Source organism: Helicoverpa zea, chromosome 10, assembly GCF_022581195.2.
Source record: "Helicoverpa zea isolate HzStark_Cry1AcR chromosome 10, ilHelZeax1.1, whole genome shotgun sequence".
In the NCBI taxonomy this organism is placed as follows: domain Eukaryota; kingdom Metazoa; phylum Arthropoda; class Insecta; order Lepidoptera; family Noctuidae; genus Helicoverpa; species Helicoverpa zea.
This window is the reverse complement of record NC_061461.1, coordinates 6,853,807-6,876,048: the sequence shown is the minus strand read 5'-3', so window position 1 is coordinate 6,876,048 and position 22,242 is coordinate 6,853,807. Positions and strand designations below refer to the sequence as shown.

The 22,242-nt window shown below is 36.8% G+C and overlaps 1 protein-coding gene across 7 annotated transcripts in view; it reads right to left on the bottom strand.

Annotated features, from left to right (window-relative positions):
• Positions 1-3,936: 3,936 nt before the first annotated feature.
• LOC124633765 (glutamate receptor ionotropic, kainate 2) overlaps positions 3,937-22,242 on the bottom strand; it is a 37,842-nt gene continuing 19,536 nt past the window's right edge. Inside the window, exons 2-20 of one of the 7 annotated variants that reach the window (XM_047169089.1) lie at positions 21,337-21,413; positions 20,269-20,424; positions 18,168-18,352; positions 14,249-14,406; positions 13,777-13,918; positions 13,310-13,477; positions 13,197-13,217; positions 12,855-13,007; positions 11,622-11,840; positions 10,955-11,205; positions 10,561-10,740; positions 10,106-10,237; positions 9,363-9,500; positions 8,363-8,561; positions 7,230-7,461; positions 6,567-6,682; positions 5,696-5,851; positions 5,094-5,102; positions 3,937-5,027 (exon numbers count right to left, since the gene is read on the bottom strand). In XM_047169089.1, coding sequence (XP_047025045.1) covers positions 4,869-5,027; positions 5,094-5,102; positions 5,696-5,851; positions 6,567-6,682; positions 7,230-7,461; positions 8,363-8,561; positions 9,363-9,500; positions 10,106-10,237; positions 10,561-10,740; positions 10,955-11,205; positions 11,622-11,840; positions 12,855-13,007; positions 13,197-13,217; positions 13,310-13,477; positions 13,777-13,918; positions 14,249-14,406; positions 18,168-18,352; positions 20,269-20,424; positions 21,337-21,412 — 2,850 coding nt within the window. In that variant the 5' untranslated portion in view covers position 21,413 and the 3' untranslated portion in view covers positions 3,937-4,868. The remainder of the gene's footprint in view (positions 5,028-5,093; positions 5,103-5,695; positions 5,852-6,566; positions 6,683-7,229; positions 7,462-8,362; positions 8,562-9,362; positions 9,501-10,105; positions 10,238-10,560; positions 10,741-10,954; positions 11,206-11,621; positions 11,841-12,854; positions 13,008-13,196; positions 13,218-13,309; positions 13,478-13,776; positions 13,919-14,248; positions 14,407-18,167; positions 18,353-20,268; positions 20,425-21,336; positions 21,414-22,242) is intronic. The other 6 variants (XM_047169090.1, XM_047169092.1, XM_047169091.1 and 3 more) reach the window with 6 other exon arrangements.

Sequence of the window (22,242 nt, the reverse complement as noted above, 5' to 3'; positions counted from 1 at the left end):
ATTTATCCATTTCCAAAGACAAGTCACCCATTTATTGTTTCTATTTGTGACTCCGATACGTGAAAGCTGTTAATTTCATCTCAGATATTGAAAAGTTACAGAGCTATCATCCTAATTTTGTGTCCTCTCATTTTTCAAATAGGCAGTTAAATTTTAATGTCTTTACGTAGATGCTACAAGGATGCTTGTTTATCTATACGGTTTCATACGTCACCGCGTCCGATACGTTCGAATGACCGGCGGCCGAAACACAGAACGTGCATTATTTGCGTACGCGAGTTAGATTTACGATGGTTCGACGCGCTCGAGAGATTTGGCGATATCGAAGTGATCCGAAGTCAGGCACGTTTGCACAGTCAAATATACTCGCTTTGTTCTCGAGCGGCACAAGGGCCCTTCGGCTATGACCCACAGCTTCGCACATCCGCACGCGATCATTACGCACACACTACTTCCATTTAATTTGCACAACTAACGAGACGCAGTACTTTCAATGTACCTACTGTTTCTATAAAGTATGCAGCAATTTTTTTAACTTTTATTTCAAAAATATCAAGCAATAAATGCAAGTAAATATAATATTTTCGAGTGTAACGTAAAGGTTCGCCTTTTACGAGTACAGAATTATAACTTGTAGGTTTTATTGCACAATCAAATTGTAAATACGATTCAAAGTGAGGCCTTTCATAGCAAGAGAGCAATATTGGAGATAATAAAAACATAACGTATAAAAATATAAATTGCGTAGCATTCGTAGCAGGTGCCTCGAAGCGTGAACACTGGCGTTATTATCAGCGCGCGGGTTCCGTCCCAAAAACCCTTTTCCTCTTAACCGTCTAACCGGAAACCGGAAAACCCGGATTCAATGGGTTATCGTTGGAAATTGTGATTTGGAAAGCGTGTGAGTTTTACACCTCGTATTTTACAATTCATCGCGCTAGTGCTTTTAGATAAAAATGCGGTTGGGAATGAATTGCACTGAATTTTCCTTTCGTTACAGTTTGAAAGGATTTTTCTTTTCAATACACATTTTTTGCTCATGTTTTTCATGCATTGTCAACATTCTTTACTCATTTCGATATACAGCCATTATTTGCCTGTATAAACATTACCACAAGCAATTCGCGTAAAACATTCCGTTAGATAAAAGGTATAAAACAAAAAATAATCCCGACATGTCCACATTGAGCCGGGAGCATGAATACAAAATGTTAATATAACTGGCATTCTGTTAACACGGGGTCGCGTGGGACGTACGTTACGGAGAGTAAACAACGTAGACACAAGTTATCCGCGGCATGCTCGCTTCTCCCGAACTCACTCGCGTCTCCCAAACTCACCCGCGACTCACTCGGGACTCACCCGTTTCTAGCCACGTCGCGCCATTTTGTTTCGGCTAATTAACGTAGGATTGTCACAGTTCTCCCGGGACCTTGTTAATGTACCTGTGTACAGAATGTCTAGCTGGGGGTTAAATTAATATTGTTGTCAGACTTTCACGTGTATTTTATTTTTTCGGGAATTTCAGACTGGTACGGTCTCGTGTAAGATTTAATGATCAGGGTGGTGTGACTTTACTGTAAATAGTAAAATTTTACATTTGATTTTTTTTGTAATTAGCGATGGAAAATTACTGAGGAAACGTTGGTAACTAATTAATTAATAACATCAGACTTAATTATTGGATAAATTGGTAATTTTTACAACCCAGACAGATAGAACTCAAACGCAAGTATCTAGATTGTAACGAGCGCTTTATGTTCTATTTATAAAAAGTTAATAACGAGTCAAATTATCTAAAAAAAAAATATAGCTGACTTTTATTAACTTTAAAAATAAAACTAAGTCTATAATAAAATGCCATGACATATTCTGTTAGCACTACATTATTATTTGGCTGTAAACGTAACAGTTATAAAGCTCGGCGAGATTTGCGCTATAACAAGTTTTAAGGGTGTCTGTAAAACATTTTTTCCCTTTTACCACAAAACGTGATCACAAAAATAAAAGTTATATTACTAACTTTTATTTTTAGTAGAAAAATACTTAACTTGATATACGACGTAGTAAATCATTCCTTTTACAGTAATAAGTCTTACGACGGCTTTGCTAGACAGGTGCAGTAGTTTCAAACCAATTGCGGATTTAAAAAGTTTCGTTAAAGTTCTAGACTGGACAACACTTCCATCTTCACTAAAATCTAAGCCATTTTCAAAGTGTTGAAGGATTTGTTGATTATGTCTATGACAAGTTTTCTTCAGGTATGTAATTGTGTCATTTACCCACATACATGTGCTAGAATAATTCGAATCCGAATCCGACTCATCTAGTACCATAAAAATAACGCTTGTATTAAGCGTATAATACAAGTTTATTCCCCTCAGCAATAAAGGCGAGAGTTCATACCAGTAAGTTTAAAGTGCCGATAAATTATAGCGACAGTATAAGTAACACTTAACAGGTTGAACGCAAAGGACCCATGGGGTCACACACGCAGTTACACAATTTCTTCATTACCCTTTTGGGGTAGAAATGACCGCATTATATATAGAGCCGTATTTACGTAATATAGCAGCCGTCACAGGGGTAAAAAATTGCGAACATTTTGCCGCACTCCAAAATAAATGACCTTCTATATAATAAAGTGTTTATACGAACTCGATTCCAAAAAAACTATATTCAATGTGACTTTTTAGGATCAGTCATACTTATTACAGAGACGTTTCGAACTCGCCTTTTGTTCGCAAGTATCGGATAAATCAGTTTTTTTGTGAAGAAAACTACGACTCTTTCAGCAAAAGTTCAGTACCTAATTAGTTGGCAAAATGGTTCCTTTTATATTGGGCTTCGAATTTAGTTTCGCTTTTATCATACTTCGTTCGTTTTTGCCTTTGATTTTCTGCTTCAGTCGGTTGGCTACAGGTTTTATATCCTCATTAAAGTAAAGTTTGATCAAACATTATCAGGTATGATACAAGTCGTCAGTAACATCTACAATAAAAAAAGAATATTTGATTTTTCTTTTCCTTTAATAAGAATTTACCTCTAGAATTTTCAACTACAATAGGAACTTTTCCTCTCATGTAGGGCTGCCATCCGTCCGGGTTTCCCCGGATTTGTCCTCGTTTGGAAGCCGTCCGGGGGCCGTCCGGGCTGGGTTTCAAGAAGTGTCCGGGGAAAACCCGGACACTTTTCATATAAGGAAGCACCTCATTTAATTTAAGTATATGTTAATAATAAATGGATTACAAATTAGGTATTATTTTGTTTAAAAAAAATCGTACTCGTTCGGGGGAAAAATGCGATTTACGTAAAATGTCCGGGTTTTTTTAATATTTGTCCGGGTTTGTCGAAATTCGAGATGGCAGCCCTACTCTCATGTGTACAGACTATAGAAAAGATTGCCATAGATAGAATAACCCAAGCTTACTACCGCAGCCAGGTATAAATATAGTAAGTAATACATTTACGAAACGAAATAACATTTCTGTGTAATAAAAATTATGAAGAAAAAACACTTTACGCCAGTGACAAAGCAATATTTTGATAGGTGTTTTGCTTTACTACGTCTCGTATAACCAAGGATAGCAGTCCCGCGCTAGATCGTATAAAAGCTGTAAAACGGTCGTGAACTAACTCTGACTCATTTACCTGCCTCCTATCTATATTTATTTTATTTCTAGTTTTATGTCCTACACCTGTGTCACTCATTACTTTGTTTTGATAACAATACACGAAGGATTCCTCTCCGAATGTTACAAATTGTATGATTTCCTTTTGGTTACTAACTCATGTGGAAATCGCAGCATTTCATATTAATCGCTGTATATTTCTGTTTGTACATAATGGATTCAGACGGCTGGTGCTTCATTAACATTCGGCAGTGTACACAAACGCGATTTTCAATAACTCTGATGTGAAATAACAACATGTGTGTAATAAAACAATTTATTTATTCGAACTCGGCAATGTAAACTTACAAAATATATTACAGACAGTGAACAGGATATTTGGCACATTTTGAGCCGTGGAAACTTTTCCAATACCAATTACAAGTTACATAGAGTAGGTACTCGTGCGGCATACAACGGTAATGCTCTCACGTCAGCATCGGTTCGTTAAGTTTTATCTTTATTCCGATTTACATTAAGTTTACATACAATTCATTAAAAGGAAAATATTTATAATTACAATTTGTCACAAGTCAATTTACTTTGATCCATCATTATAGCGAAAAACAAATGATTAAACTTATTAATCCGTTGTAAATTTACCTAATTATTATTAAATCTACTTTGGCAGTACCACTGTATCGATTTATTTACAGAATTATTTCACTGGAAATATTAACATTCTCTTACACTAATTAATGAAATGTCAATTTATTCTAATCGATTCATAGATATAAAACATCGATATACCTACTGATTTAACGTATATCACCAATCGGTATGAAGGTATACAAGAATTCAAAATCATTGATTAGAAAACTATTCCAGACGTGCCAACAGTGTAGACACATGTTTGACTTATCGTAATCGTAAAATTTGGCACAATACATCTTTGGCACAGAGTTGCTACAAATCACGATTAGTTTAGTTATCAAAAGAACTTTTCCAAACATTAACAGAAATTCGTATCATCAGGTCATACAACAGCACTTAGCCTACGAAATTAGATATGAATTTATTTACAATAATATATCGTAAACGTCTACGCTACTCGGAGACGATCGAGCCTTCGAGTTTGAACATTGTCAGCAGGCTATATGGGTGTTGTGGCCAGCCGGTAGCAGCGAGGGGGTTATTGGAGCGTCCGCCGCAGGTTGCCTACACGTCGCTGGGTGGCGAGGCGGCGGGCTCCGGCCGCTAGTGCAGCTGGCTCTTGGTGCTGAACCCATAGTGCAAGTAGGGCGACCCAGCGCCGTCGCGAGCGCCCCCGGGCCCGCCTCCTCCACCGCCCGCGCCTCCGCCCGGACACTTCAGCGCGGAACGCAACTCCGACGCCATCTCCGAACACAGCGACGCCTGCGGATCGAACTATGTTGTAGATATGTAACTTTACAAAATCTATCTTACTTTGAAAGAACGTACCTCCTCCTTCTGTCATCCGGGTAGCAGTGAAAATGAAGAATTCATGTGAGTTGAGATTGAGCAAGTTATAATATAATAAGATGTGCAATGAGGAATGCTTAAAAAGAATAGAATGTTTAGTACCTAATTAATTTCAGTAGGTATCTAGCTAAATGTGCCTGGCTATGAAAAACAAACCCAAATCATTGTCTGTTATCTACCAACAATCTCATTAGCATCTACCTACATATTTTTTACTAGTAAGAAGACTCACAGCAAAACAATGTTACCTATATTTAAAAATAAACCTAGAACAAAACAAAAATATAATTAATCATCGAAAGTAAATAAATTAATAAAAACACCATGCAGCTACAGCGAGTTCACGCTGATCATTAATTAATTTGTAAATAAATTATTTATGTCGACCAAATGTAAATTAATCCCGACTGTCGAACATTTATTGTTGGACCGGAAAAATGTGAGCTGCTTGCAATTTTCCATCATTGAAAATTTACCTAGAGAGGTGGAAACTGTGCCAAAAGAAAGCTTGTCTGATAAATAGGAATGTTGAAATAGTTATAGTTGTCAGTGTATCTGGTTATTTAAAGAAAATTACTCACGCGTTCGTCAACGGCGACTTTGCGCGACTTCCAGACGAATTCGCAGACGGCAATGACGCACGCGACCCCCATTCCGCCCATTAGTACGACGAACACGCCGCCGACGTTCGCCAACCCGAGCTCGTTCGCCGTCGATGATGATTTCGATGTTTCGTCCTGTCATTATAATAGGATACATGGTGATGATGGGCAGTTTAGGAAAACAGGGCGCTGTCAAAAATAAATATTAACTATCGATAAAAGTATCTATTTACCAATAATGCTATCTAAACATTGAATTTAGAAAAACAGTAACCTCAGTAACATCGTAACTCGAGTTTATATCGATTTTATTGTATATCGTAACGTGGTGTTGATCCAGATCGCGAATTGAGGTCCCCGTTTTATTTCGTCGTCGCCATGATTGAAACATTGTTTAGTATATGTGACATGCTTGCCCTTTTATATCCCCCATAATACCCCATAAACGTTTAGTGACGGCTCCTGACGTTTTCCGAGCAAAAATGCCAGCTACAAGGAAAATATTCGAGTTCTCTAGATACTGTGAAAGGAAGAAAAACGATGGGTTTTTAATGAAAATTCTTCCTTTGAGGCTGCCTACAGTATTTTCAATAAGGTGTTTAGTAAAGGCTAAAGCTTAAATGGAGTTTGCTTTTAATTGCTTGAAGTAGTGCAGAGCTATTTACGCTATCAAGTAAGCATCGAATTTTAATATACTCCGTTCTGTTTTCTTTTCGTAATATATTCTTGATATTAATATTAGACGTTGAGAACAAGCTAGGCAACAAGAATTCGGTGTCGTCGTATAACAGTTAAACACCGCAGAGCGCTCACTACTGGCAGTCTAACGACGTCGTTTTCCCTTACTTACCCTACAAGACCCTCCGCCACGTTTCTCTTTCCACCATTTTGTTTTCAGAATGTGCAATTTTCCTTCCTCTTGCAGTTTGAGAACGGCCCCGCTTATGGCCGTACGGTACGGTGAGTCTAAAACAATTTGGACATTTAGGCAATAAAGACCTGAAGAAGGTATGTTACCATTAACTATGTGAACTACTTTTCACAGAACTTTTATAATACTTTCGAACCTATATAAACCACTTGCACACGTCGACAAAACTCGCTCATAAAAGTTTATACCTATTGGTATAGGTAAAGCTACGTTTTTGCCGATACAGTCATAAAAGTTTTCTCATTATTTCAGACATAAGTATGAATTGTTTCAACTGTAGTTGTGATCGTTATACTAATTTAACTAGTTTCGCACAAATGAATGAATTTTTTCACTAACTTTGAGACCTAATTATGACTCGTAATTTGCTGAGGGCTCTCAAGTGCGATTAGGGGTCAGGGGTCATGACTCCACTTAGACAGACTTTATTGGACTTTTGATTTATGTTTAACTGAGTTGGCACTCGAAGTTAGCCAGAATGTCACGAATCTTAGATGAATTATGCCTAGTCGCCTACAGTGATAATCTTTCGAACATATCATGCATTATCTGTACCTACGTATGATCATCGAATTCACTTACTTGGAGGCATAGCAATTCCATAGCCCTTAGAATCAAGCATCCCTCCTACTTGCGTGAGGTCACAGTTCCTCTCCACCACATACTCGATGGTGGTAGACTCCATCAGGTAAGCATATGCTCCTTTTCCTCGAACCACTCTCTCTTCACCCTCCTTATTGCTTGTAGCGAAGACCGATGGCCGGGCTGACTCCATGAAAGACCACATTCGTTGATACGTAGAGAAGTTTGAGTCCTGAGAGATTTGAAATAAGAATGCATCTTCCATTTAAGTTTCAAAAAAGTTAGGCTTGTAATAAAAGTAGGTATTGTTGAATAATGAACTGAGATTTTTGGGTGAGAGAAAATAAAGTTGTTGTCAAGCCGAATATCTTCTTCAAACTTTATACTATTATGCTTGAATAGAGTCTAATCTTCATAAACCCAATATGTCAAATAAAATAGGGTACAAGATAACACGTCATAAATCCACGCTATTATGGCTAACAACAAAATACAGGAGCGTTTCATATTTATGAGATGCTCATACGGAGGTTAAATCGTGAGTTAAGCTCTTTAATATCACATACTTATATTAACTTTCGGAGGAGTAAGAGTACCCGCACACTGTAGTCTAAACAGTTGGCCAACAGTTGGCCCAATGGTTGGATTAAAAAAAAAAGAAAATCGACAATTCAATAAATTTTTTTAGTCGGTGTAATACAGGCTAAATACCTGATCGTTGTTATGTGCGTACTATCATTCATTTCCATATTTATCTAGCGCACGATCGACTCTAAAAATAGTATTATATCGTCGTTATATTTTCTTCTAAGAAATCAACCAGCTCTTCTAATGTTATTCAGTAGCTACCTATAATTTAAAGGGGGGAACCATCTTTTGGTAACTTAGTGGTTTACAAATCTACCGCGCCAATCGCGAGAGTTAGATCCCGTTTCGTTAAGCTGTCACCACAGACTGATAGAAATCGAGGAGATTAATGGCCTGCCTTAAATTTTGGTGAAACAAATTGGCTGTGTAAATTGTTGGTGAAGTATAATTCGTTTTATAATGATCTCAAACATTTTACTACCACTGGAATGTCGGTGCCAACAACCACTACACATTATTTTGGTAATTTGGCACTTAGTACTCACCCTGAAAAACGCGGCAGTGGAACCTCCTTTTAGGGCACCGTACTTAATCTTGGTTTGCTTGGCTAGATCCTCAGCACTCTCAATGGGCGAGTCCATTCGCTCCACAGTGAGGAAGGCCGCTAAGTTGGCCGTGTACGAAGATATCATGATCAGGGTGAAGAACCACCACATCCCCGCTACCATGCGGGTCGATACCGCTCTGGTGCAAACAACATTGTATTAATAACAACAACTTCAGTAAAAGGGGTTCAACTAACGAGCATTGTTAAAATAAACTATGTTACTGTTGAACTTGCACTGAAACTGTTGTGGTATCACAACATCGACATAAATGAATTACATGTGAGTAGACAAAGCATTCAGTGCAGTTTCAATCTCTATCAAATTGTGTGTGATAGTTTAAAATTCAATTCATATACGTGTATTTTCTATGTCGAACCAGACATTAATTTCATATTGTAACAGTGCACAGTAGATCACAATGCCAATGTGAAATCAATATCAATTTGCATCAGTATCTAACAAACTTTGATGCAGCAAGCTGTGGATACTGCTCAAGCAAGTCTCGGGTGCGATATCAGTTACCTTGTTTCAACTAGTTATTTATTTAGCTACTAAATCAACGGTAAGTATTTAGCTAAGTACTGTGAAATGGGAATCAAGGCTAGTCGAAATTGCCGACACGTCTCTATTTAAATTGGACGCTCTAGGCGACTACCGATGCTTGAAATTCACAAAGGGCTGTGGTCGCTTTGAAACTAATTAGTAAAAGGGAGTTCTTCATCCAAGCTCTGCAACTGAAGGCTACATTTCCGTTTTGTAATTACCGCGAAATTGTTCTTTCAGTCAATTTTAGTCATTCTTATTATTTCTTATTGCGTTAAATGGCAACCGCTTTGGTCTGATTTTGGTCAATTGTGAAATAATTGGTGGTCATTAGACGGCCTGTCATTCGTGGAGTTTATCGGAATTGTAGCCGTCAGAGGCATAAAGGACTTACTTCGGCGCGATATCCGAACCTTGCTGCATCAAGGAGCCGATAGTGAACCACAGCGAGTTCAAGAGAGTGAACTGATTCTCCAGCACCGGCGGCTCGTCTAGGCAGTTCCTGGGTGAGTCCCACTCGTACGGGCTGAACCTGCGCCCAAATACTGCCCATCAATCATTTACAATGTATCTCACGATCGTTTGCCAACTTACTCCACGAGAAAATTCAACGCTCGAAATCGTTTTAAAAATGCAGCGTCACCAAACATTGGCCTGCTCTTCACACTTATTTACGAATCTCTATGTAAAGTTTTATCCCTTTGTGCATAAAATCCACTCAATATTCATCCGAAGTTAATCCAAATATCTCGTATTTAATTTATGAAAGCAAAATAAAAAGATCACGCTGGTTTACGTCGAAAAGATATATAAAGAGTGTATGTAATTAAGTTGATAAGGACCCAAGATATACATTTGTAAGGAACGTTTCCGGAATTGAAATTCACTGGCGAGTAAGTTGGCGAATGATTGAACAACCCCTCTTTTTATGTTCATCTTGTGGACTTCGCTGAGTTCACTATTTTATCACCAGAAATGAAACGCGTGTTTAGAATGCGAACAAGTTTTTATTACTTTCCTCTCTTTTACAACATTCGAGCGACAAACATGCTTAATTTCATTTCCGGTAAGGAACTGCTCATTGGCAGTCTGGTGCTAATAAAAGTTAATGTAAGGGGTTTTTCTAAATTATCTTACTTGGGCAAAAAATCACAGCTTTGCTGCATTAGAGATCCGATCGCAAACCATAAACAGTTCGCTAGAGAGAAAATGTTTTCCATTTTCTCACCGTCAGGAGTGTGCGTTTGATGCCATTCGTATGGAGTGAACCTATCGGACAAACACATTAGCGGCCTAATTACAGTCGGCACTTTTCCAACTGAAGCGAGTCGATGTTTCAGCTGAAACATCGTTCTGCTTAGCTGGCGCCGTCTCCTTATTGAATCCAAATACCGTGAAATATTCGATCTTTCATGCTGCGTGTTGAAAATGTTAAATGGTCTGCATACGTAGCCAATGGAAATATTTTTTCGTTGTAATGTGCAAATATAACAGAGTGCTTTTAAGTGATTACTGGTATTCATGTAGTTATGTCTATTATACAATGTATTGTTGAGATGCTACTGTCACATAGTATGTCTACGACGACGTACCTCGCCAATATGAAGAGAAGTACTGACACGCCGAGATACGCGGTGGCCATATAAATCCACACGTCGAGGGAAAGCGGCGATAGGAAGGAGAACAAGTTCGGCGGTTGCTTAATGGGCTTGCGGTAGAGCACGGAAATGCCGAGATTCATGAACGGCATTGTGAAGTCAACCACTTGCTCTCTGTACAAACGAAAATAATACAATGAATAAGGTGAACACAAAGCGCTTCAGCGTTCCACAAAAGGTTGCCGGCCGAGAAGCAAACAATACTTTAGTGCAATTGTTTTGTACTGCCGAAAATAAAATACTGAAATCATTTTCGGAATTAATTCAAAAGGGAACTTAATTGTCTTACTTTCATTATGAATATTGTGTACATGTATTTTGGTCGTACCTGTCGTATGTAATGGTGAGATCAGCGATGGCTAGGTCGGCTCGCTGCTCCAACAATTCCCTTATCATGCCGTCCCACTCTTTAGTCTCACGGTTGTACGACCCGTATCGACCGTCAGGCGCCAGCTTGAATGTATAATTGAAGCCCAGAATTTTAGATATCTCGTGAATTAGATCAATGGCGTAACCCTCGAATTGTGCATTGCCCGTGAGCTTCTCGCTGGCCTCTCGCCTCATACAATACGGTGAGCTCTAGGGATTAACAGAACAGATTACATATGTAAATGTGTTAAAAAAGAATTACTACATCAGTGAACAGAGTTTATGTACTTGGGGAATACACGTAAAATGAATTCGTAAACAGTGAGCTTGGAGAAATGCTCGAGTGATTTTTTTTATTTAAATACAGGTTTGTCTGTCTTCTGTGTTTCTGTTTAAGGCTTTGTATGTATCAAGTCATGAATACGGATAAATGTCTCGCATGAATGTTTTCTCTCAGGGAATATATTTTTACTGTGAGCCAGTCTACATAAATCCTCTTTTTGCTTCTCGAGAGAACACTCATATATATGTGCGATACGCTAATTTTGCTTTTGTGGGCCACGGGAGAGCAGTAAAATGTTTCCGGTAGATTAATGCCTATATCTTGAATGTTATTTATTACTTACCAAAATGGTTGTAACGATGAGCGTTTTGTTCTGCAGTATTTCTACTATCTGCTTCTGGTTCTCGCCGTAGGAGCGCGTATAATTGACGCCTTCTGAAGAATTCCAAGTTCCAGCTTTTTGCAGGCCGTCCCTCGTTAATTCAATTATATCTAGAGTGAAATCGCTTCGGAATCCTTGATGGTCAAACTTTATCACTCCAGTTAAACCTTTCATTTCGACCTGTTCATTGAATTAACGACTTGAGTATTGTGGAAGATATTTTGGTTATCAACTTCTAAGATCTATTATAATTAAGTTATACGTATAAAGTTTTGGGTCAAATGTAAGTCCGTTAAAATAAGGTTCACTCGTTGTCGTTTATGGAAAATTTGACTTATTGAATATAGTTAATTGAAAACTGATTCAATTAAACACAAATTGATATGAATTACCATTTCTATGATTTCATATATCTTAGGGTTGGTGAATTTGTATGTGTTGACGTTAAAGTTAAGTATCTTATTATAAAATATGAAACACTTTGGACAATAATATAAAATAACTTAATAAAGGGGGTAATTTAATAAATTCTTATAACTTGTGCTTTTCGTACGATTGGAATTCAAAACACATCTAGATTCAACAAGTGGCTCTTCAAGATAATTAAAAAACGAAATGCTATCAAAAGCGCACCTAACTTGAGAGTTTAGTAGGTAAATGAAGACTCGTAGAGATTGCCATAAAAAGCGAAATCCCGAGGTGCTTAAGCGGAACATTGCCGTAGCAGTTAATCCGTCAAGTCTCACGTTCCAGTACTTAATCCCACTATGTCGGTTGCAGCTTTGTTCAATGACCACTAAACTTCTCTTTTTATTGCGAGACTTCTGTTCGCTTTAAACGAAAGCAGAATGTTTGTACAACACTGATTTTCTACAAAGCTTTGCGGATAATGGAATCAATACTGGTGTAATTTACTGAACTAATTAATCTTATGATTAGAGTTTCTTTAGTTTCTGTTAGGATAGAAACCGATAACAATAAAAAGAATGCAAAACGTTATATGTACGTGGCTTTTACAGTAAGAAAAAGTAGGATACAACGCGGACAATACCGCGGCATAACTGAATCATCTAAATCCATGTCCTATAAATTCTACAAGATTTATAAACCTGAGCAACTAACGGTTTACAAACCTTCTTACAAGAATTTGAACAAAAGATTTATGTTTCAAACAAGTTTAAGGAATAAACTTACGATTTTCATGTAATTGATGAGGCTGTACCCGTGAGGCCACGTGTCTTCGGCTTCGCACGAAAGAGGCCTCACGTCAATTTGTTGTGACGTATCCAGATCATGTAAGGCCTTAGCGAATAAATGTACCGCATCATACATAAGCGCCGTTTCCGTCTGTATATGAAACTGGATATTAACTTCAAAGAATATTTTAATATTATATTAAAAGCAACGCTTGTATCAAAGCTTAGGATTCTAAGAATTTCTCAGTTAAAAGGAATGTCAGAAAATGCAAAAATGTAGAAGGTTTTCAGTATCTACGGAATTAACAACGGTATAACTGTATAATTGAATTCATCTCACCTTAATAAAGGTCATGTTCTCCTGTAAACAAACAATTAAACTTAATACAGCTCTGTTTATGTTTGCTCGTACATATAAGTTTATCATTGGCCTACATACAGATGGGTAATTACCTTAGCCGTCGTGTGTCCCAGTTGGAGTTTACGTCCTTTTCGGGCTTCGTCGTAAACCCAATCCCTTACGACTCTTTGGACATCAGCACGCTCAGGGTCAAGCAATCTTAAAGCTGTAATGTTTGTGCCGCCATATTTGAATTCTTCTAAATCTACGCTGTGGAGGTCCTGTGTCAAAATTAAAGATCGAATCTTACCATTAAGATAAATAAAATAATACATTTTGTCTGTCATTGTACAAATCTTCTTCTATCTGACATGGGTGATTTATGTTATTTTTTCAAGCTTTTAGAATAATAGAGTTTATGTTCAACCAAAGCAAGTGAGAAACAAGTAAATTTAATTCACTTACATTAAAGAAATTGAATAATAGAATGATTTATAGGACATGTTTTATTCATATCTTACAATTAAATTAGCACATTCGTACTTAGTTGAATGTATGGAAGATTCTAGAAATGACTTACCAAAGAAGTGATTAAGTAACTATGGTAGTCAGACATCATTCCTATTTGCTGTGCTTGTTGGAGCACATCTCGTATCCTCTCCGTAGTACAGTCTAACACAATATGTGACTCGGCCGAATTCTTTATTTGCTTCAGAAGTGGCCTGCAAGGAATATTGAGCTTAAACCTTTGACGACCTGATATTAATCGCAATAGAACTGAAGCTATGTTTAAAATATTGATAGTTGACAACAATTTAAGTCTTATTACGGTGAGTTCTACCATTTAACTATAACGATAACAGAACCATATTCAGTTGTCAAATCGCCGCGCCGAGTTGACCAACGCGCGATAATTTCACGGCTGGTTATGGTTTGTCCAGGAAATAGTTAAATGGTGCGACTCAACCTTAATGTTAATTATGTTCAATATAGACTATTCTTTTAAAGAAACTGTTTTTGTTTATCTTAGAAGTCTTATAAAAAGGTCATACCTGTAATCATGTGAGTCTGGCAATTGTCTTACAGCAACAGGCAGTTCGGAGGGCCCATGGGCTTTGAGCAATTCTTGAAGACGGACTAAACCGTCACTGTTCTCATAAACTATGGTGAACGATCTCCAACCCCACGCTCGCACTAAGTCCACGTACGCCTAAAATTAAATATCATAATGTAAATACATTCTATTAATTTATTAACACAAATAGGTAGGTACACAAATTAATATGAAAATAATCATGATGGTAATAAAAGCACATTTTAATTAAAATGTAATTAAGTAAATATATTTTAGACGACACGCAAATATGATATGTGGTCTAAAAATTTCGATGTATTTAAAATGTTCTAACAACTAAACACCCAGTTTTTAACAAAATATATATTTTTTAATTCAGTAGATATTATTATTCAATATATTTTTAAACAATCCCAATTGTGCATTTGAGCAAACGTAACAACAAATTTATTACAATTCAACTGAGCAGATTTAAACGAGTGACCTGATTTTTAATCCCGGATTTATATAGCAAATTAAATTGAGTGCTGTTTCAATATATTTCAATATACACTTCAAATATGAAAATTTAAATTAATGAATATTGAATCTGACAATATAATCATAATCTAATTTGATATTCACATTAACAGCTTTGTGTTGGTAAATTGATTTTTGTTTTATAATTTTATTTTAAATTGGTTGCGTTTGAATGCTGCTGTATATTGTGTATGGGTATGTATGTGTAAAGGCCATACAAATGGGCGATCGGCCTAATTGCGGAAGTCCAATCTTCCGGGTGGGTGGACAATTTCATTTTTGTCAACGACGGATCCAGCCACATGTGCGTTTAATGGCCGTTTCATTTGATACTTAATTTTATTCGATATCTGTTTTAGAAAGGTAGGAGATGAAACAAAAGAAGTACGTAGGTATATTAACATACTGGGGAGGTTCACTCAGTTTATAATTAGCAAAGGCTTCGAGCTTCATTCGATATTATAAACTTGACCTTTCAACAAGTATCAATTCTCTAATTGAAGCAGCGAGCAATGACTCGTAACAAGGGCATGTTGTTTAAACTGAAAGTGCCCTCAGATGAAGAGCATTTGCCTCATTGAAATAATAAGGTAAGATACCAAACAAATATTATTAATGGCGTCCACGGCCGATTTCGGCCACGGCGGCTGTTCTCATCTAAGGAGATCAGCCAGCTGCGCAGGACATATTATAGTGCACGAGCATTTGCGCAGACACAGGTGCACTCCCTATTCCTTTACTCTCATAACCCGATGGGACGGCAATCCGACACGACCGGAGAGAGATCAGGCGCAGGACCGACATTTACGTGCTCTCCGATGCACGGGTGAATCAATCACCAACTTCCAGACTACGGGCTGCTTTGTGAAAATTTAAGAAAACCCACAAAGCGATTTCGGCCGGACCCGGGAATCGAACCCGAGACCTCTGGCACAGCAGCCGCGCTTGCGACCACTAGACCAACGAGGCAGTCACAAACAAATATTACTTAGAATATTTTAACATTCTAGTTACAATATTTTTGTTACAGACCTTACGCGTGAAAGTTATAAGTTAACGTAAAGTGACAGACAAATGATTAATTGCAGAACGATATTTTAAAAATGTTAGCAAACTCATATAAGTATCAATTCAAATCTAACACCCCAGACTAAAACTTCGTCGCCAAGTATCAAAGTCTAAATATTTACCTACACTATAATGTGTCTTTATTTCAATTTGAACCTATAAAGGACAACATTAATTAAAACATTTGAAATGTTTAACAATTAATTCATAAAGAAAGAGCCAACTTTAATTATAAGCAGTGTTCTGTAAAACAATAAGTTGTTCTAAGCCTTTAAGGATCTTTAAGGCTGGGATTTAATTAATTCATTCAAAGAATTTTAAAGTAGCAAGTTATTCGTCACATAAATATCATGCTTGTTTGCCCCGGAGGGTTAAACAGAACGAAAATTATGACCAAAGGCCAGATAGACCAGAAGTTGACACAAAGTTGATACTACTGGACACAAATTCAAAATCCGAGCTGTGTGTGCTAAGATGTGAAAAGTTCAGGCATTTTTATATATGTTACTTATTCTTAGGTATCTTATATTCCTTTAACCGGAAAATGATTCAGGTATACTCCCGATTGTGTGTCAGAAGGGAAAACCATTAGCTGAATTACTTAGTAACTCGACCTGTGTCTAATTCCCAATAAATGTCAATATTAAAACTTAACATTAATTGGCTTTCAACCTAAAATTATTTACTCCTCTTGAGTGAATTTGTTTAAGACTGTTAATATTATTAAGCGTAATAAAAAATATAAGGATCTATGTATAAAGTGCAAAATATTGACAAGTTATTCTTTGTAAATATGTGCTCTATATTTTCTTGTTCATCGGTATCGCTACGGCCATAAACTGAAGCACTCCTTTGGGAGGAATTGTCGTCTCCACAAGGAAAACATTTTCAATGTGCACGCTGTTCCCACGATAGGGTCGACTAAGCCTCGCATACCACTTCCCGCAATTAAGATAATTAATGAATAAAGTTTTCTGTGACAGTTTGTAAGCCCTACAGTGTATGTGCCGTTACTTGGCGAGTGGTCAATGTTTGCCATTTAACTGCTTTATTACTAATTCTTGAGGTCTCATTCAACTCTGTCTTAAGGCCCGGGCATGTTTGATTAGATTTGAAAGCTGAGTTAAAGTTCCTTATTTACGTACTGTTGCGTGCCTATTAATCCAAGACTGTATTGATTTCAAAACTGGAGATACATTAAAAAATTTGGATTTATTCAGAATATTGTAATTAGGCGACTCTTCTGCATTATGTTTCAAAATAAAGTTGCATATCTAATAAACACTTATTTTAGGGTGTAAAACCTCAACTACATAATTATAGCGTAGCTTTACCCCAACACTCGTAGATCGACCTTTGCGGCTGGTAATGGCCCACGAGTTCCTTCAGTAATTTATGTTGAATAGACTTGAGATAAGCCAGATTAGACAGACTCAGATGTCTTAAATATTCTATCTTTATTAATAATTACCACCCGCGACCCGAAGGAATTACCTCCCGTAGACGGCTAGAGTACCATACATGTTATGATTCTTATGGCATTAACATAATTATACCCTGTTATACACTTTCCTAATCATTATGTCATGAAAGCCAGACAACAAAAGACAAACAGAGATAATTTTTATAAAACCTATAACATTGAAAATCTATCGTAAATAATCCATGGTATGTATTTATTGTAAATTGTCTCGCGGAATGAATATAATCTTTCCTAACATTTAATGTCATGGATTGCGGCATTGTAACGCCTGATACCAAAATTTAAAATAGGATAATTATCTAATTTCACATCTCAATTAATAATGCTCGAATAATTAGTTCGCGACCACCAATTTCTAATCCTCGCAAATTCCAGTTAACTATCTGATAATTATGTAGCTAATATCCGAATTGAGCTCGTTCATGCACATCTGTTCTAATACGCTTGTATTATTCGCTAAACAATATGATTACACATTTTGTGTAGTTCGTTTGGGGTTGAGCAAAAGTCAGGCTTTAGTATCGTACTTTTGCAACCTGTAGCATTGAAGGGTTACAACCGATTTATCTTCGCTTGTTCGAAAAAACCCAGAACTTAATACCGACTTAAACATATTGATGATTGAAGACATTGCTTATTTAAATTTATTATTGCTTTTTAAATTTTTTATCCAATTACGTAAGTTTTTAAATCTCATCTAATTTATAAGTGGCGCAGTATAGCATAGATGTCAGAATATTTATTGCATTAAAAAACCAATTTTATACATAAATTTAAAAAAAAAACTGGGCTCTGGAATAAAAAAAATAAATTAAGAAACACTCACTCTACTCAGCGCCGCTGGGTGTGGGTAAAGATTGACAAGACAGGACTCTCTCCGCGTCCGATAGTCCCACCGTGTCTCCAGATGTGGTAGTTCCATAGTGTCACATATTGACTGGACGTGAGCTGCTGCAGGGGCCGACTGGGGCCCGAAGATGGCTGCTACCCCACTTCGTAATAGATGACATACTAAAGAAAGAAAATGTGTTTAGATTTAATTGTACCTACTCACTCAAAAGAAAAAATAAAAAACAAATTGAGACATGTACTATTCTTTGCCACTACAATATGAAATATGTACCTACTAACACACTGAAGTATTGAATCAACAAAACCTACTTAGACACAATAAGGTTTACTTGGGTCAATACCACGTACAGCATAAACGAACCACGAACATCGAATTAACAATATAACAACATCTTAAAAATACACAAATAAAAGGAGGGAAGCGTCACGTACGGCTCGGTCACGTTGTCATGGCACTGTACGTGATTGTACGGTAAAAACTATATAACGTCACATCCCGCAATACTGATTGAACCCAAGACCCGGTTAAATAAAATCCTACAACCACGAGAATAGACCTCACCTAAATATATTACGGACGAAAGAGGCTTTTTCTGATTTTTTCGTAAGATTGATTACAAATAGCTTTTTGACAGGGAGCCTTTTCGGACTTTACTTAGGATTGGATATTATTTGAGCCTTCATGACTTTTCACATTGTGAATCCAAAAAAGTACTGGAATGATGAATGTTCCCTTCAAAATAGAGTTGTGCCAAATAATGTCTCTAATATACCTCCTGGAAATTTGTGTATTTTACCAGTAATTACACAGCATTCCAGCTATAGAACCGGCCTTTCACAATAAAACCAGAGTTGTTTTAATAGAACCATGACATACGCCAAGATCCTACCACAAGTCAAAGCTAACAAGTCTGGTCAGTTTTATTCTCGACTGCCAAGTGTTATATAGACGTTCACCCATTTATCTTCATTAAATAAAGGGTGAGAGGGACATAAAGAAACGTCGGGTGATATATTATGGCGGAAAGATTATGGCTTTGAAGTGACGCCGACGGTGACGGTGCGATAACGTCAGCGCGTTAGCGGCACCCTACTTTGAAATTTGCTTTCCCTAACAACTGCCTACCAAGATTTGGGATAACTTATGGCTGTGTAAGTTTCCAGTTCAAAACTTGTCACTTTGAAGTTATTGTTCCCATTTTAGCGGAGGCATTTCTTAAATAAATATAGGATATTTTTGTAGAAAAGCCACATTTCAGCAGTACAATGTGTCACTCGAATTACGGGTCAATTGGAAAAGGGGCATGGAGAGGGTCATTTATGTACCAACTTTTTGCCTCCATATATCCCATATTTCATTTGATCCACATTTTGAGGGACACCCTACATGAATATTTTTCTCACATTTTGTGGATGAAGTTGATGCTCAGTTATCAAAAACCCTAACAATTTGGCTTCGTTTGGCCGAGTTTGTTTTAAAAAGCGCACCACTAAATGCGCCTCAGGTGTTGTGGAGAATTTCGAAGCCTAAGTCAATATGAGGCTTTAGTTTTTTGAGCTTTTGTTAGGCCTCACAAACAAATCCTCTTAACAGTAAAGAGCCCTCTACAATTTTGAAATGTGTGTTAAATTATTTAAGCCTTTTCACAATAGAATTATATTTAAAGCTGGCAGTTGGCACTGCTTATGTAACATATTTGCAAGTAGGTGCTGTCAATCAACATGCATTTTCATTGACGGTTTTGACTATGTTACTATATTAGAGACATACCTATAGGAAAATTTTAATTCAAGAAGCGAACTTTCCACCCTCCTTACAGTGGATTTTTCCGCGTACCGAAGTATTCAAAGGCACATAACTTATAAGAGCGTAACAAACAACAGTCAAATTATCCTTTGTTCTTATAATTTGAGTAAGAAAAATTTGAGTATTTGCTTTTTCTATTAGTTTGCTGTTACTTTAGCCTTGAAAGAACGAATTTGACCGTTACTTTTACTATATGACATTACTTTGGCTTTTACTTTTGATGGAGGAACTGGCTGTTAGTCTTACTTAATAATATAAAACCACAAACCTCTTTTGGAAGCATGAAAGCTGTCTTGCGGCGAGATGGTTTCCACTTGAGCCAGCAGCTTGGCTCTCGGTAGCACTGCCCTATCGGCGTTCACTCGCTCCACCGCGTATCTAAACGCGACTTCCTGCTTCTCATCCTCCGGGTGGAATAGACCACCTGTGATGAAACACAATTATATATGGTACAAGATATATACAATGACCTTTTAGGTATGTAAGCTTTCAGATAAGAAGTAGGTACATATAAATTAGGTTAGTATCAGGTATATAAATCTCTGACTGATCTCGATCATGTAAGGATACCACTTCTTGTATTTTTGCAGTATTACTAGAGGCAGTATTTTGAATCATGTTTTTTAGGATAGCCAGGTCTTTCATTGGACTGTGTTCGAATAAAAATATTTTCGGATTTAAATTTGTTGTTTTTTCCAGAGTGGTTATTTCTTTTCATATTGGTCAGCCAACACATAAAACTAATCCTCTACATTGGAACAGTACATTCCAAAACGGGATGAATTCGCCGAATGCGTTCGGTAATTCCACAGTTACATACCTCCGACAAAATATTCAGAGCACTTCAGAATAATATAATTTACGTAGGCATGTTAATGTTAGCTTCAATTACATGGATGGGATCTTGAACAGTTTGATGAAGCGTGTTTTCGTTTCATGCCCAGAAGGCCAGAACAACATTTACTCTTACTTGTTTACAAATCAAATATTATCAGTAAGTTCTGACATATGTAACAAGACTCAAGTACACGCGTTCTGCTCACGCGCCATTAAACAACAACCAATTATGTTTGCGATTACAAATATTATCTGCTTCAATAGAATTCCAGCAGCGCGAACAGTAAAATCCAAATTCAAGTTCAAACACAGCGTTAATTTACAATAATGCTTAAAATGAAAATTTAATCGCTCGAAAGCTCTCTGAAAACCCAATTATATTCAGATCATAGCTTCTATATACATTTTTGAATTAGCAATTGAACATAAATCAACGTTGAATTAAGATTACGCAATAATTAATTCATTATTATAATGAAGTTGGTAAAGTAAGGCTTACCTATTCGGATGGTGTCGGGTAGGGCAGATAGATGGCCGAAGAATAAAATAAGGAATATTGCGTTCGCCCCTCTCATCCTGAAACAAAAAGTAATGACGTCATTTCATGGTCTCGGAGACGGAATGACTAATCATGTTTATTTCAAGTTTATTTTTAGAAACATTCATTCATTTTCCCTGTTTTATGAAGCAAATATACGGATAAATATGCATATTGCATAAGCTCCTTCATAGAATTGCGTTTTTTTGGTATAAGTTAAGATTCAAAATGTCTAGTACTGTAATCAGTATCGTTTTTTTGTCTTGATTAACTAGCTGTCGCTAGAATACTCCAGTTTACAAAAATATATGGTTAAATTTAAAATATTCAATCTATGGCCTACAATAGTAATGTTCTTTTTAAAGAGGGTCTGATAAAAACTGCAACTATTATTGTGTTATTTTCATTTACAGGTTTTGTTACAAATATAAATCCAAAGTAAAATTTTCACTGGAAAATTCTCAGCGGGGCTGCCTGATTGTTCGAAAGAGTTACCGCGGCCTTGGTACACAAAGTGCTCCTGAAGGAACATGGTGGGTTTTAGTCAGTGAGAGTATGACGATTTCCCACCAAGGAAAGGTATTCCTTCTTGAAAAAAAATGATTGTCATAAAACATAATTTAAAACAGAGAACTCCACCTACGCAAGTTTTCGAATAATATTGTAGATACTGTTTTTATTGATCTACTAATTTAGTATCTATTACCTATGTACATTTATTGAAATGCTTCTTTGTTTTCCTTGAAACACTGTAACATTATGTTTTGTTAATAGATTCCTTTGTTGCATTGTTTACAACGCCAACAGTATTTTCCATGAAAAATTAAACTCAGCAGTCTTGCAAAATTATTCATCTAATTAAAATAA